This window comes from Natator depressus, chromosome 1 (assembly GCF_965152275.1).
Source record: "Natator depressus isolate rNatDep1 chromosome 1, rNatDep2.hap1, whole genome shotgun sequence".
NCBI classification, from domain to species: domain Eukaryota; kingdom Metazoa; phylum Chordata; order Testudines; family Cheloniidae; genus Natator; species Natator depressus.
This window is the reverse complement of record NC_134234.1, coordinates 149,008,947-149,024,515: the sequence shown is the minus strand read 5'-3', so window position 1 is coordinate 149,024,515 and position 15,569 is coordinate 149,008,947. Positions and strand designations below refer to the sequence as shown.

Sequence of the window (15,569 nt, the reverse complement as noted above, 5' to 3'; positions counted from 1 at the left end):
TAAAGTTGAGACATTAATATATTTGTGAACAGTCCTAATTGATTTAGTAAAGTAGATTTTGTGTATAAAAGGTAAAACATATCCCTACCAAAATTCAGGAGGAGACCCTGAAGTTTATAGTCACCTGGAAACTCTAGAACAGGAAGTAATCACTATGACAGAAATTGCAATCACATGTAATACTTTTGGGGATCATATTGTATTAAGTCAGGGGTTCCCAAACTTGGTTCATGGCTTGTTCAGGGTAAGCCCCTGGTGGGCCGCGAGACGCTTTGTTTACCTGAGCGTCTGCAGGTACGGCCGCTCGCAGCTCCCAGTAGCCGCGGTTTGCCGTTCCCGGCCAATGGGAGCTGCGGGAAGCGGTGCCCTGTAACTGTATTTATTTTACAGATTTTCTCCTTTCTGAGCCATCTACTTTACGTTATGTACCCTGTTCCCTGTTGTCATTCAAATAACAGAAAAGTCACAAAATAAAGGGCTGTAACTTTGCTTCCTAGAGAGGCAGTTTTAATACACACACATTGAGAGATTCTCTATGTCTACACTAATGAATGATGATGATAAAATAATCAGCCCAAGACTACAATACGAAACCATAAACTTTTTCATTTGTTTTTTATTCTGAGAAAAATGTTATTTTATGGTCTTGTCTTGTATTTCTAGACTGAGCGGGGAAAATAGATTAACAGAGGAAGAGAATTTGAATGACTGAACTGGCATGTGATTAGATCAGCAAGGTTTGATTTAGGGATGATCAAGGCAGTATTATTCTTGCTAAGATAAGCTAAAATAAATTGAAGAGAAGAATATTTTTAATGATATTTACAAATATAAGGCCGTTCTTCCCAAGCTGTGACCTTTGAATGATTGGTGGACTGCAGAGGGGTGGGTGGACATACATTTCTTTCTCTCCTTTTGGTTTCCAGCTGCCACATTTCATTAAGGACTGTTATGTAATATTAGGAAAGCATTTAGATCACATAAGCAATTGTTGTAGAAGCTTCAAGGGTATCATGACTGTGAATGCAAGGAGTGGTCATTCACACGATAACCTCTCCATTAATATATGATCTATGCAATGAAAAAGCCACTTGTATAAAATAGTATTGTTATGAAGACTACTAAACCAACTAATAAAATACAAATACAAAACAATATTGTGAGTTAGTGAGTAAAGTGTGTGTGTGTAAAATATACTGTATCTGTATATATTCATGCATAGTCAGCAAGGATTATTGATCAACACGTTTTTTATTTAAAGTTGTTTACATTTTACTATGTGCAAGTCTTATGTTTACATGAGCAATAAGAGCATTCTAAAAATCAATTGACTTCATAATTCCATATTTTAAATATTATTCCACTGTTTGTAGTCTGCCTGTGTATTGTGCGTTCTGTGAAACAATATTTAATCTTTCTTAAAATAGAATAATAAATACAGCAAAACCCACATGGAAGACTTTAACTTAATAGCCTATTAAGGAGCATGCTTTGCCTTTTACCTACAGAGGTTTATTCTGTAGAATTGCAACATGTTTGAGTGGACAAACTTGATTAACAAGCCCTAGTGTTTATTGTTAAAGCATACATTGCACTGGTTTGTTTCAACACACCACTGTGTTTGTAGTAGTAATAATAATACCTAGCTCGTAGAGCACTTTTCATTAGTAGATCTCAAGGTAATACAAAATGAAGAGTTTCTGCCTGTGACAGGATGTGGTGCTAAAGTATTTTTATGGCACTAAATTTAACTTAAAGCTAACAGATAAATGGCTCACACAAGGTGTGGTAATGTAACAGGTTTCCTTATTGTGATGGAAGTGGCTAAGTTCAACAGAGATGCTTAAGAACTGAATATATATTTACCTGAAATGATCCTATATTACTGTATAATCTAAAATGCATTAACTAATGCATGAAAGGGATAGAATATGTTACTGTATCATGTCATCCTGTATAATAATTGTAATTCTTTAAAGAAAAGTAAGTTTTAATAGATCCATGTCTTGGTTTTCATTACTGAGTCATAAAATTCACAATTGGATTAGCAACTTTTAAAAGAATTAAGAACACTAGGGAGGTTTGCTGATTATATGACTGAAGGGTACAGATGGATGTCACAGCCTCTAACTTCTAGTTCCTTTTTTCTGCTGCAGCAGGAAGTTGAATACTTGTACTCTATAACAGTTTTTATGGGGAAAATGATTGGTTTAGTATTGATTTTTCTTTTTCTAGGGCATAGCCTTGAGATAAAACAACTTGATACCTCCCCTCCCTGCCTCAGGAATCTGTGTATTTAATGGAGCATATTCTTTTTCTGTTGACATTCATTTCTGTTCAAGATCCATATGCTCCAATTATACAACATTTCATCAAAAATCTACATTCATAAAACATTTAAAGTTGCAAAGCTAAGCGCTCAGACATGATGAAACTACTTTTAGTGTTGCACATGAAACTTTAATTCTCCCTCCATTAGAATACACAGTATATGACCATCTTTTCATTCAGTGTGTACAGCACCTAGCATAGGGGTCCTGATCCATGACTAGGACTCCTAGATGCTGTGGTAATATAAATAACAAATAATAATAGAAATGAAAAAACAAATACTATGTAATCATGTAACTAAATATTGTATTGTAATATATACACACAAAAGGCAGAATTAAGGTTGCACATAACTGATCTCATTATTGCAGAATATTGTTATGCAATGTTTGTGTTGTCATTTTCAGATTTTGATTGCTTATCCGTGAAACCTTCATGTTTTCTGAGTATTGTGATGGAATATAATTGTTCAATTACTTCGTTTCCATTTAAAATAGAAATGGAATGTCAATAACAAAAAACAACCCCCTGCCCCTAAAACAAAAACCTGCTCTAGCTAAGGCACATGTCCTTCACTTAAACATCCAGTCATTTGCTGCAGCTGTGCAGTGCTCATTGCTAGCCAGGAGAGTGCTTCGTGTTGGGCTGGTCCTCTGGTGCAGATTAGCTCAGCTGCTTTGAAAATGAGGCCACATCTACTTCGGGTCCTAAATACAGATTTAGGAGTGCAATTTTCAAATGGGCCTAAATTACCTGGGGGCACACATCCCTTTTGAAAAGCACATAGTAGGAGCCTAATTTTTAGGCTCAAAGATTGAAAATTTTGGCTATACTATGGAATGGATTATTGGAAGTCCATGCCTGATAGGCTGGAGGTGTTGGTTTGGGAGGAAAAGTCTGATGGTATATTGTGGGAGAAGGTGAATGACTGTATGGCTGTGCTTTGAATAGGGTAAGAGTGTGGATAGAGGAAAGGTTGGCTGCCTATTGTAGAAATGAATGAGGTTGATAGGCTGGTTTAAAGTAGAAGGGAACAGTTGTAGGGCATTGGGATAGCCTGGCTTTAGGTCAGCAGAGATTCAGAAGACATGGTGATTTGATTGTGTAAGAAGAGAGGCGATTGGGAGTAAAAAGCTTCTAATATGGCTTATTTTGCATTGATAGTTATGGCTTAAAGTGGTCTTGCTTTCTTCCCACCATTCTTTGGGGGCTAAAAATAGAAGATAGGAATAATAATTTAGGCAGGTTTGCCACACATTCTGAAATTTTCTTTCAACTATTTGATCCTGTGCCATGATGATATATGTGAAGTTTTTGCATTTTTATGTGATGATAAAGTACCATAAATTGATGCAATGATATGGTATTGAAGATGCAGGTATTGAAACATTCTGTCCCAACATTATAACATGATACAGGTTTTTGAGTATTCCCCTCCCGCCCAAGTCAAGTCTTACTGTAGACCCATAAAATCTGAAGGATGGCCCGATACAGTTGCGCTGTTGTATGCACACACTTGAGGTGCTTTGTGAGGCCCCCAAACACATCAAATGCAGGTATTTCTGCATAACTTCACCTTAGAAATTGTTGCAACATTAATAGAACTTTATTTTTTTCTTTGTAGGTGATATAATACTTAACCACCCATCTGGGTATTTGGACGCTCTGGGTAGTTGGACTGGGGAAATCCAGCTAGAGCCAAGGTCAAAATTCCTACTTCACCTATTGGATTTGCAATGTTTAAGAACCAGACAGCTAGGGGTTAAGTATCTGCATGAGTGGACACAGCTGGATCTTGTGGGGGGAAAAAAACATGGCCCAGCTAACAGATATAAAAGGAAGAAGCAGAAAGGAATAACTGTGGGGAGGAGGGAAGCATGTACTCAAGCTGATAAAAAATTGTGGTATTCTGCTAAAACCTCCCCAGAAATGGAAAGGCTTTTGATGGGGACCCAGCAAAGCAAAGACTTTGTATTTCCCCGGCTATAAATATGTTCAGGGATGGTCTGTACTGCGACCTACTGCTGTTGTTGGTGAGGGAGTGCCTGGACTGTGACAACTTGCTTAACAGTGTTATCATTTGCACTCTGTTTAAATCATAACTTTTCTTTTTATTTTGGTACTGAAACCCTACAGACTTTCATCCTCAAGTCTGTAGCTGCTTTGCGGAAAGCAGCAGCTTGCACTGAAGTGCTTCTGACTGTACTAGCAGAGCCTTTGTAACTGGAAAGCTGCCTGCTGGGCTTGAGGTTGATATGACTTCAGCAAAAACAAGTGGAACTGTGTTTAACTTTGTGCTTCTGGGGACTCATTTTTTTTCTCGTTGGAGTTGTTACTTTGAGAAGTTGAAGTCATCTTTTTGTTCCTAATAGTTTTATGAAAATTTTTGTTTCTGTTGAAGGTATGACTTTTTCAGCCAGGCAGTTAAAAAGACACAGTGCAGTTAAAGCTGGTTCAGTGCAGACAGATGTTTTATTTAAAGCCATTAGACTTTGGCTGGCATTTTCAAAGTGGCACAACGGAGTTAATTTCAATGGGATTTGTGATCTGAAGTTCCTTAGGCCCCTTTGAAAATCCCAGCATATGATGTTCTACTGCAGTTAAGGTAGTGTTATAAATACTATCAATGGCCACTGATTGTGCCTTGTTATAGTTAAAGCTGACTTCTTGTTAGAGTGAATTTGAAACTGAATTTATCTTTAAATTTAAACTACATAAGATTCAATGCAACTGAAACTTCACATACTTCACATTTTCGAGTTTATGGGAAGTTTGGGGCAATTAAGACCAACTGCTGCATTGAAATGAATTTTCCAGATTTGTTGTTCACTTTTCAAAGAATGTACTAGTGCTTTTTTTTTTTAACTTCTCCTGAAATGTTCATTTAAAAGTGCCTTGCTTTAAGTTTTCAGGGGGTTGTGAGTAGGATTGGAGAAAATACTTCAACGGGTAAGCCTAAGAATACAAAACACCCAGGTGTATGTGTAAACACAGATATATTTAAAAATAACTCCTATTATATAAACATGTTTTGTTAAGTGTATATAATATCCACCTTGGGTTCATAATACATCTGTTTGTGTGGTTTATGTAAAAACACTAGTTTGCGTGCTTTGCAAAGTATGCATGGCCCCACAAGTGGTGGCTGGGATAGAATGGCTGGCAAGAAACCACAACGGTTTGATCTCAGAAATGTAGATGAGGGAAAGCCACTTGGGGCCACTTTTTTCCCATCCTTGTGTTAAGTAGACACATAAAAATCAATGGAACTATTTTTAAGGAATAAGGCTCTGGTTTAGGTAAACATCCTCTTCAGGAAAGTAAGGAGATCAATGCCAGTAGGCAGCTAAATTCTCTCAAACAACCTTAAGTTTGACACCATGATGCCCACATGGAGAACCATCAGAAACTCAGACACCTGCTTAAGGAGGGAACTTTATAAATGGGCTTTTCCTGAAACCGATGACTGAAATAAGTGTGTGGCTACATCTTAACAAAAGGATTTATCTTTGTTTGCATTGGTAGTATGCATTTGGAGTATTTTTCTTGGATAGTTTGTTTCCTGTTTTTGGTTCTGCAGGATCAGAAAGGAAACTCTTTCTCTTTAAAATTTCAGTGTTTCTGTGGTGCTGCCTCTTGGGTCTTTTCTTATAAATTAGGATAATTACTCTTTCCCCCCACCTCCCCACCCCCCAAATATGTCCAGAATTAAAAAGAGGAGGAATTAGTTAGTTCCATGGATTCCAACAGCTCCGGCCAAAATTAAGTGGACAAATTTGTAAACACTATGAAACATCCCCAAGGAAAACTCCCACATCAGCTGGCAACTTGACTATCATATAGCAAATGCTGGTGGAGTATTAGGTGGTAGTGTAGCACAAGCTTTGGCTGTGGTCACTAGAGGTATAGTTAACAAAACAAATATTTCCCATAGTATGTTAGATATGTAGTTTTCTCTGGCTAACTGATTTGAAGAATTGTCTGGAATCAGACTGGCATTCTGGCTTAGTATGATTATCTTATCCCTCCCCTCATCCAGTTTGCGTGGGTTAGTGCTATTGTGCAGTGGTAGCATTTTTTGGAATCCTGGTCAGTTGTGCTTTTAAGAAAGAAGCAGAATCTGGATGAGATGATTGTGCCCGGATGAGGGTCAGTGGGCGTGGCCAGTTTTGTTCAGTTTTTGAGAAAGCAATGTCCTATTTAAAGGAGGAAAAATTGTGAGAATACAAAATCCGTGCAAACTCTAAAACGTTGGTTTGAATGATTGAGGTGACAATGCTAGACAGGAAAGTTTAAGTTATTGTTAGTATGTGATCATGTAATTAAGATATCTTTAAACAGAATGGAAATCAAGTGCACTTGGCAAACTATTGTTATTTTTTCCCACAGGACTCCTGCCTCATTTAGTACACAGGATGGAGCTGCTCTGGGAATGAATCAGGGCTGTGCAGTGAAAAGGCAGTTGAATGCTGCCCTAGAGAACTGTCTTCTATCACTGCCTTTGCCACAGAGTTGCTTTATGTTGCTGAGCATGTCATATAAGCCATAAGTTTCACAGCTGGCCATTATGTGTTCCTCATTTTCGGGGTACCCAACTGGAGTCACCTGGGGTCTGATTTGCAGAAGTGCTGAGTAGAATTGAGTAAATAATTGATTTATTGGTTTGGAAGCCAGATGGAAAAATCCCCTTCCAAATTGCTTAGTTTCAAACAGAAACTGATTTTCCCCCGCCCCCAAGTTCTTCTTCATGAAACAAACAAAAAAACCAAACAAACAATGGAAAAATTTTGTTCAGGTCAAATTGTTTTCAATGTTGATCAAATCCACTTTTTCAAAAATCTTGTTTTCATTTTGTTTGGTCAAAACTAGTTGCCAAATTAGACTTGAATTTGCAGATAGTTTTGGTGCCCTGAAAAATGCATATTTTGGTAAATTTAGTATTTGCCAACAAAATTTCACCCAGCTCTAATACTGAGCACTCACAGCTGTAGCTGAAGGCAACGGAAGCTGTGCTTGGAACATATAAAGTGCTATATAATGCTGAGTGCTCTGAAAAATTAAACCCTAAGCGTCTCAAATTGTCACCCAAAATTAATGGAGACTTGACAATTTTGGTCTTCATTTTCCTTACCTCTCTAGGGTGTTGTAAAATAAATTCATTAAAGAACTAAGATACTATGATGAGAGCATCATAGAAAAGGCTATGAGGAAATTAATAACTGTGTTGAGTACAAGGTTTGGATGACGTGCAATAATGCATGGGGACACACACTGGGTAATTAAGATAAAGAAAAACACTGAATAGTGTTTATTCAGTGAGCGCCGTCCAACCTGTGCACTGATTGACGCAGGGGTCATGTGGAAAATTAGTATCTGATCAGATAATGAGGCCAAGTTAAGGCAACCATAAATCTAACATTTCCTAAATGAGTGTTTGACTTTGTGAACTTAATGGGGTTTTTAAATTTAATTATTTAGGATGTAATATGTATATAGGATGAAATCCTGGCCTCATTGACGTTAATGTAAGTTTTGGCATTTATTTCTGTTGGGTCGGAATTTCACCCTCGAAGTTTTTTTGTGTATTTGAAGATGAGATGTGAGAGGCATTTTTATGTTGGAAACAGTACAGAGCTTTGGAATCTGGTAGGTTGAATTTATATTTTAAGATATTGGAGCCCATTATTATGTTGACGTAGAGGTCACATAGGACTTTGACTGCATGACAGTACAGGTAGAGATGCGTGGTTTCACATTTTGTGGTGTTTCATCAACTGCAACAAGTATTTCATTTTTCAATAATTTTGAAGAAATGCCAGAATTTCAAAAAGTTTCCTGCTAATAAACTATATTAAAAATGGGTTCCAAGTTTCCAGGACAAGTCACTTGTAACTATTTTTTTCTTCCTAACTTATCTAGTGGACAGTATATGTAGTACAGCAGCTTGTTTTCATGTTAGACTGTATTTTGAAAACAAAAGCAATATGCTTGATTAGAAAGTTCTTATCAGGTTTGTTACTTCAAATGATTTATTTTAATTATGTTCGTGTATTTGTTTGATTGTTCCATTTTTCATTAGCTTATCCTGGGACATATGGAGCTGAAGTGCCAGTGTTTCTGAATGATAAGCCATCTCAGTGCAAACTATTAACTCTGTCTGGTACTGTCAAGTCACCTAAGATAAACTTTGATCCCCCATTTTTGATATTGATGCCTGTTCCTCTGGATATGAAAACTGAGACGTATGTCAATATTGTTCCAAAAGACTACTCAAGGTAAATCTTCACTTAAATTCCAGATTAATTTTCCATAAACACCATAATTATCATGCTTCCTCTGTTTTCCGCGGCAGGAGTTACTTGATAATTGCTGGGTGGGTTGGTGGTCATATCACTGTCTGCTCAATGGAGGAAAATGCAATACTTAGCAGGAAATAGTGATAGTTAACAGCATTTTATCCTCATGATGTATCATTTCTCTACTAGCTCTGTGCTCCAGAAGTGTGTCCATCCTCATTGCAGGTCAGATTGTCACACTTTTTTTGTACTGTTTTGAAAAGCACAGCAGAACTACGAAAAAAGCAGCAGCTATGAGAGCTTCTCAGTGACTTCAGCCTGAGATTCAGATCATAAGCTTGTTATTTTTTTTGGTGTCATGATTAGATGAAAACATTGTCACTGTTGTTTTTCTCTGGCAAATTAATTAGAAATCCTCATAAACAGTTATGATTTTGTTACACACATCGTTGAGTTACACTGGATGTACTATGATTTAAATATCTATGCATAGCTGTATTATATTTCAACAAAACAAACTTGATAATTCATTAATCTAAAAGTGTCTATAAGTTAGATTTATTAATAATTGTGCCTTTTTATTCATTTTTTTTTAGATCTCCAAATATCACTCTATTAAATTGAAGATTTGAAAACAAACAAAATCTTTCCTTTTAATCTCCATACTTTATAGCAAAATGTATTAGTCCAGAGTTGGTGCAATATTTGGTTAACAGATGCCCCCCCGAGTCCTTTATCATGGGTTTTGTACCATATAGCGTTGTACAGCTTAGTATTTTTGAATAATAGGGCTTGGTAATGGTATCCAGAGCTTTTAAATTTTAGGCACTAGTTCAAATACAGCTCAAAGCAATTGTGGTTAAAGTTACCATCTGATAGGTTTTTGTTACCTGTGTTAAATGATTGTATGTCTCACCATAGTTTCCAGTGGATAGATGCTAACATAACAAAAACTAATACCAGAGTTGGTGACATTGTTAGCATGTTAGGCACAACTTGAATTGCTCCCTTCCCTAGTAGTAGGCTCTCCAGGCAAGAGTTGAGGCGCACTGGTATGAGAAGTGTTAGGAAGCTTGTACTTCCTCTGCCTGTAATACATTTTTTTTCTGTAGTTAAATGGTAAATTTCATTTTCTAGTGCAGTTAGCGGCACATTTATAAGACTAAGTATTGCAGTATCACAGACCTGAATGAACACCTTGCATCCATTTTCCTACAGCTGATGTAGATGGGGTGAATTTCCTAGGATTTCTGTTGAGAAATAGTAATTTATTGGATGACTGTTGTCAATAATACCACATCTGGATCCAGCAGGACTCCATATGGGTCTGCGGATCCACTCACATAGATGTGATTGCAGGATGGGGCCTAAATTAGTGTGACCAGGGAAAGTATTTCAAAATGTCTCTATCCAGGAGATTCCATTTTGTGTAAATAGATATAGAGTAAAAGCTGTTTTGAACAGTAGAACAATTTGGCAAGCATTAATACAATTTAATCAATATCGAGGAAAGCTTTAACAATAGGTGATTTTTAAGGAAACAAATAAAAGTAATACTTAGGCCTTAGTTATAACAATGGTCTGTAAAAACTGTTCTTCCATAGAATGCTGAGTTACAATGGGTCACTACAGAAAACTAATTGCAGTACATTTGTAAAAGACAAAATGGCATGTTAAATGTTAAAGGACTTATAATTTTTCAGTTAGTTTCAGTTGACCAATAATTTAAAAAACAAATCTGTTATGATCATGGTTCATATATCGCGCTGCGAAAAGCAGTTTGATAGATGTGTGAATCAAGTTTGTTACTGTTGCCCTTTGGGAACAAACATCATTATTATTGATTTTTAACACAGGCCGTCAGCACTACAAGTTGAAATTCCAGAGCTTGAACTTGAAGATGGTGACAGGATTAATCCTCTTTCTGTGCAGTTTCCAAGTGGCCAAGTTATTGCAGTCTCACCAGAGGGGACAAATGTAGGACTTGCTTGTCATATCAGCTTCAGGTCATCTAGGCCAGTGTCATTTTTAAGGAACATATTCTTCATCGATGATGAAAAAAACAGGTAATGCATTTAAATTAAGTTCATTTGGGGGAAGGAAGGGTACGCTTCATGTTGGGGAGAAGTGTGTAAGACACAAACCTCATGACATAAACTAGCTGGAAAAAAATTACAAGGAGTCCCTAATATAAACCAACACATTTGAAAGTAAACTGAAGAAATACATTCTGTTTTGAGCTGGATTCCAGTTCCAAACCACGCTGTTCAGCTTTGCCCTTAAGATTTAAATCATTTCAAAATCTTGTACTTTGCTCAGTTTTTCTCTGTTCCACTCCCTCATATTCACTTTGTTTACTCATTAGAACATGTCTCAAATCCTACTATTTTTGGTCCTAATTGTTTTGTTGTTTTAAAAACATCTCCATTAGATTTTTTTTTGGTGTTGTATTTTAAATGATAGTGCAGTTGAATAGGAGGAAGTATCAGCATGAAATATGGTGCTCCTATCAATTCAGGTTTGTAAAGTGCTTTGCAGTCTTCCAGAATGAAAGTTCCTTATTAACCTAATATATCATCATTTTAATGCATAATTCATACAATACAATGGAATAAACCTTTAGAGGTCTATTTAAAGAACGAAATGTTTCTGACTGTAGGGCTGCATGAACCTTGCAGCGCTTGTTTTGTGTGGCTAATGGTCTGCAGCAGTTGGCAACAACCCAACCCTGGTTGGATTTTAAGGTGGCTTGAGTTTGCCTTGAACCTAAACCTCTATGAAATCATCTTTCTTTTGAACCCCCTCTCTACTATATAATGTTCCTGGGTGTGGGGCAGGACCTGTCTTTCTGTCCTGGTGCTAGGAAGTCCCTCCTCCCATTCCATGGCTCCTCATGGCATCAGAGAGAGCTGGTGGTCCTTCTTTCTGCTCTGCAGTTCTTTAGGAGGCTTTCAGGAAAGGACTACCACATTCACCAATCCTGCTGGGTTTCTAGATGCTGCTCCCACCCCTCCTCCATGCACACAGAAAAGGAAGTAGGAGACAGAATCTGTCTGAAGTTTCTATTCACATGTTTTGCATAAAGCTAGTTCACTAGGGTTCCTAGTAGTCCTATGCTAACTTACAGTGTAGGATGTGAAATCAGTCAGATCACAGTTAAGGATCAGGAAGCTGATGTGATAATTCTTCCCTTCCCCTTGCCCTTCCCCCCCCACCCCCAAATGTTAGCATTGCTTTTTGTTTTAAATTTCTTGCAGTATAACTTGCCAATTTTTGTTAAATACTCCCTACATCCAGGTTCCATCACAGACACCTTCCTGCTCCCCTGGACAGGAAGCTTTATTATGTTTTTCCCCCAATCCCATTCCTACACAGAGTGCTTCTAAAGATCAAGTGGGATCACGCCTGGCCTATAATAGCCCAGCATGGCCCCACCAACACTGGTTCTCTACTCTACTGGACCTCTCAGTGGTGACTCCAGTCTCACTTCGGTTGCATCCGAATTTGATCACTCAAGACCATAGTCAGCTGCTCCATCCAAACCTGCGTTCCCTTCATTTAACAGCCCGGAAGCTTAATGGCTAAATCCCAGAAAAGAGGCTTGTTTGGAGCAAGTTTTCCAGGTCTTACTAAACAGTAGAAAGCCCTTCACCAGGGCCGCCTACCTGTCAAGATGTAAATGGTTTTCGGTCTGGGCTTGGCAAACAGGGGTTTCTCCTATGCATTCATTCATCCATCCGACATATACACGACTATTTGCTGTACCTGAAACAGCAAAGCATAGCAGTTTCCTCTGTCAAGGTTCACCTGGCAGCAATACTAGCTTGACACCCTCGTGGATAACAGTCTGTTTTGTCAAGTGACATGACAATCAGATTCCTTAAAGACCTGGAAATGTTGTACTCTCAATTAAGAGAACCTGTCTGCCCTTGGGACTTGAACCTGATCTCATCTAAACTTATGGGACTACCATTTGAGCCTTTAGCAATGTGCTTCTGGAAGGTGGTTTTACTAATAGCCATCATTTCTGCCAGAAGTCTCTGATACTTTGTATTGCAGTATAATATGTTGCACAAAAGACTGAATATATCTTAGAATTAGAATGGTGCAAAAAGCAGATAAGCACTACTTTAATTATTTGCCTGTCACTATTTCTACTATGATCTCAATTTTCAGGGTTAAACATTTTGTCTTTTCAAATCTTATGAGGCTACAACATGGTATTAGGTTGCCCTAAATATAAAACTAAATATTTATAATATTTTTATGCAAGAATTGTATGAATACTTAAGTAATTAGAGAGGTAGTGGTTGGAATTTTTAAATTCTGTTTCTTGAGCTATATCAATGTAACTCCACTATGTCTCTCCCCTTTTTTTTGTAGACCCATTTTATTTACTTCTAAGATAAACTGTGATTTGGGATGTGGTTTTTTTGTAAACCTTTCAGTAATTAGTAGGAAAGGGTAATACAAAACAGTAGAATTTTGAGTCTTGAAAAATAGTCGCTCGGCAGGCGCAGTAGTTAGTTTCAGTAACTCTCTTTATATGATACAGTAGCAGCTTATCAAACCTTGTTATGGAGGGATAAACCATTTTAGTGCGCAATAAACTTTTATCTGTACTGCCATTAAAATGAAAGAAGGAATACCACCATTCACTTGAAGAGGAATTTAATTAAAAAAACAAATTCAATAAAAAGCTGGCATTAAAGTAATCATCTTTGAGTAGGTGCAGACGTATATTGCACTTAGGTATTTGCACACCCAGTGCAGTGGAGCTGGAGAAATTTGCCTAGCAGTACCTGTAGGGGGTGACGCTTGCACCTCGTAGTCATAGCCCCTCCCCTAGCTGTACGTGGCGGCACAACCCCGGCCTTCCTTCAGTTCCTTCGTACTGCCTATGGCTGAGTCGAGGCTCTGTGTGGTCTTAATCTCATAACCTCTCAACTAGTTTAGTTTTTTCCCCTGATTGTATATAGTTAGGAGTACCATTGGTGTTAGTTGTAGTAGTTTGTTTTCTCAGTGATGCCCTCACGGGGGTTTAAACGTTGTCCTTCGTGTGGCAGAGCAATCCCCCACAGTGACCCCCACACACAGTGCTTCGGGTTCCGGGAGTGCTGCTGCTGCACATACCAGAGCAGGTGCCTCTCTGAAGAAATGGAGGAGCCATTCCCTGTCAACTGTGCTGAAGAAGAGATTGCATAGGCTCAATTGAGACTGCTCTTGGTCTTGGGGTGACTCTTATGCTTCCCTGAGGAAAAGCATGAACTTGCATGGAGTTGGTAGCGGTGCGCAGGATGGCATGGGTACCTCTAACCCTTCCTTGGTACTGAGTAGGGAGGTTCAAAATCCTGTACCGTTGACTCTAGTTGCAGCCTCTGGGGATCTGTTGAGTGTGGCACCGATGAGGGAGATGCCAGTACCGATTGTTTCCACCTCAGCAGCGTATCAGGCAGGTACAGATCTCCTTTGCCTCTTGGTCCCAACCTCTCCTTTGGTTCAGGACTTTGCCAGGGCTGCATCATCTATAGCTCTATCAATTGAACAAGATGCTGAACCCTCGGGTCTCTTGGCACCGCACCCCAATATTGCCCTTCCACAGATTGTGAAAGCAGGGCTGGTACTGGGATCCATATGGGGAACCCTGGCACCGGGAATCTCCTTGGCACTGCTACAGTAGGCACCACAAATGCTTCTGTGGCAACTTTCGCTGCCCTTGATATCAGTACCCTCAGACACTCTGGTACCGCTGCTGACTTTAGGGCCAACACTATTTCTGGAATGGGCATGCTCAGTACTGATGGTACCACTTCCATTGGCAGTGCTGCCTCCTGCCTCATTCTGGTTGATGGACGAGCCAGACTGGTTACTTTCTCTCTCTGGTCTCATTCCACCCTTATCTCTGGGATCCTGAGGCTCCTTGGTACGGCCTTTTATTTTATTTAACATGAATTTTGTAATGTGGTGTTATGCCATCGTGGATTCAGCTCTGGTGACTACAGTTTCAAGCTCAACAGAGTGAAAATCACCCCTGCTACTTGTTTCTGGGAACACATAAAGACGAAGGATAGTGACCACTCATACATTTACAAATACAATGTCTAATGTGTTTTACAAGTTTTATTAAAGTTACAATTAAAGTTAAGATTTCCCATGCCTATAGAATTTTTATAGAGACTAATGCACAAGTTACAAATGTAGTTATACTCACATCCTTAATGATATTCTTAAGGTCTGATGGCTGCCTTGCCAACTGATCATCAGTAGAGGGGTGGTTCCTGCTGGAGCTTCCAATAGGGAGCTAAAGTTTCCCAATCTGGGCACCCTCTTTTTATAATGTGATTCTGACTATACCTTATTAGCATTTATGCACATGGTGCACTCTGCGGTTATGGCATGTGTTAGAAAAATGTGACTACTGGATATCTTGTAAGCAAAAAATAACTCTTACAGTTAATTTTTTGCAAAACCACCCATTGGCACATTTTTTCCTATGATCCTGTGGGATAGGGACATTCTTTGGTTACTTACTTATGTCAAGCATTTCTTACGTCTATGGCCTAGTATGGCTAAGCTGACATCTTACAGGCATCAGCCTGTAGGTCTTGTGTTTCAGCCCTACTTACTTAGATATCTAATGTATACTTATTCCCTCTGATACTTTTAAAATTCTACAATTTAAATCTATATAGCATACAATGATTATATATGAGATAGCATGTTAATCATAACATCACACAATAAATGAATGATAAAATGAAGTAATTGGCTACACTGATGTCAGAATTGGGCTCATCATCCCTCCACTCTTCATCGCCCAACCTGGATCGAGGGTTGCTGATGGACCATTACGGATACCTGGATTGATACTCATCTTCTGGTTGGGATGGAGGCTCTGGACCCAGTGCCTACTGGCCAGCAATGTCTTATCCAGGTCATTGG

The 15,569-nt window shown here is 38.5% G+C and overlaps 1 protein-coding gene across 1 annotated transcript in view; it reads left to right on the top strand.

Moving 5' to 3' along the window:
- The window catches only part of CFAP47 (cilia and flagella associated protein 47), a 635,949-nt gene that overhangs the window by 97,424 nt on the left and 522,956 nt on the right, over positions 1 to 15,569 (top strand). Inside the window, exons 25-26 of the mRNA XM_074968655.1 lie at positions 8,411 to 8,606; positions 10,484 to 10,693. Of these exons, the coding sequence (XP_074824756.1) occupies positions 8,411 to 8,606; positions 10,484 to 10,693 (406 nt within the window). The remainder of the gene's footprint in view (positions 1 to 8,410; positions 8,607 to 10,483; positions 10,694 to 15,569) is intronic.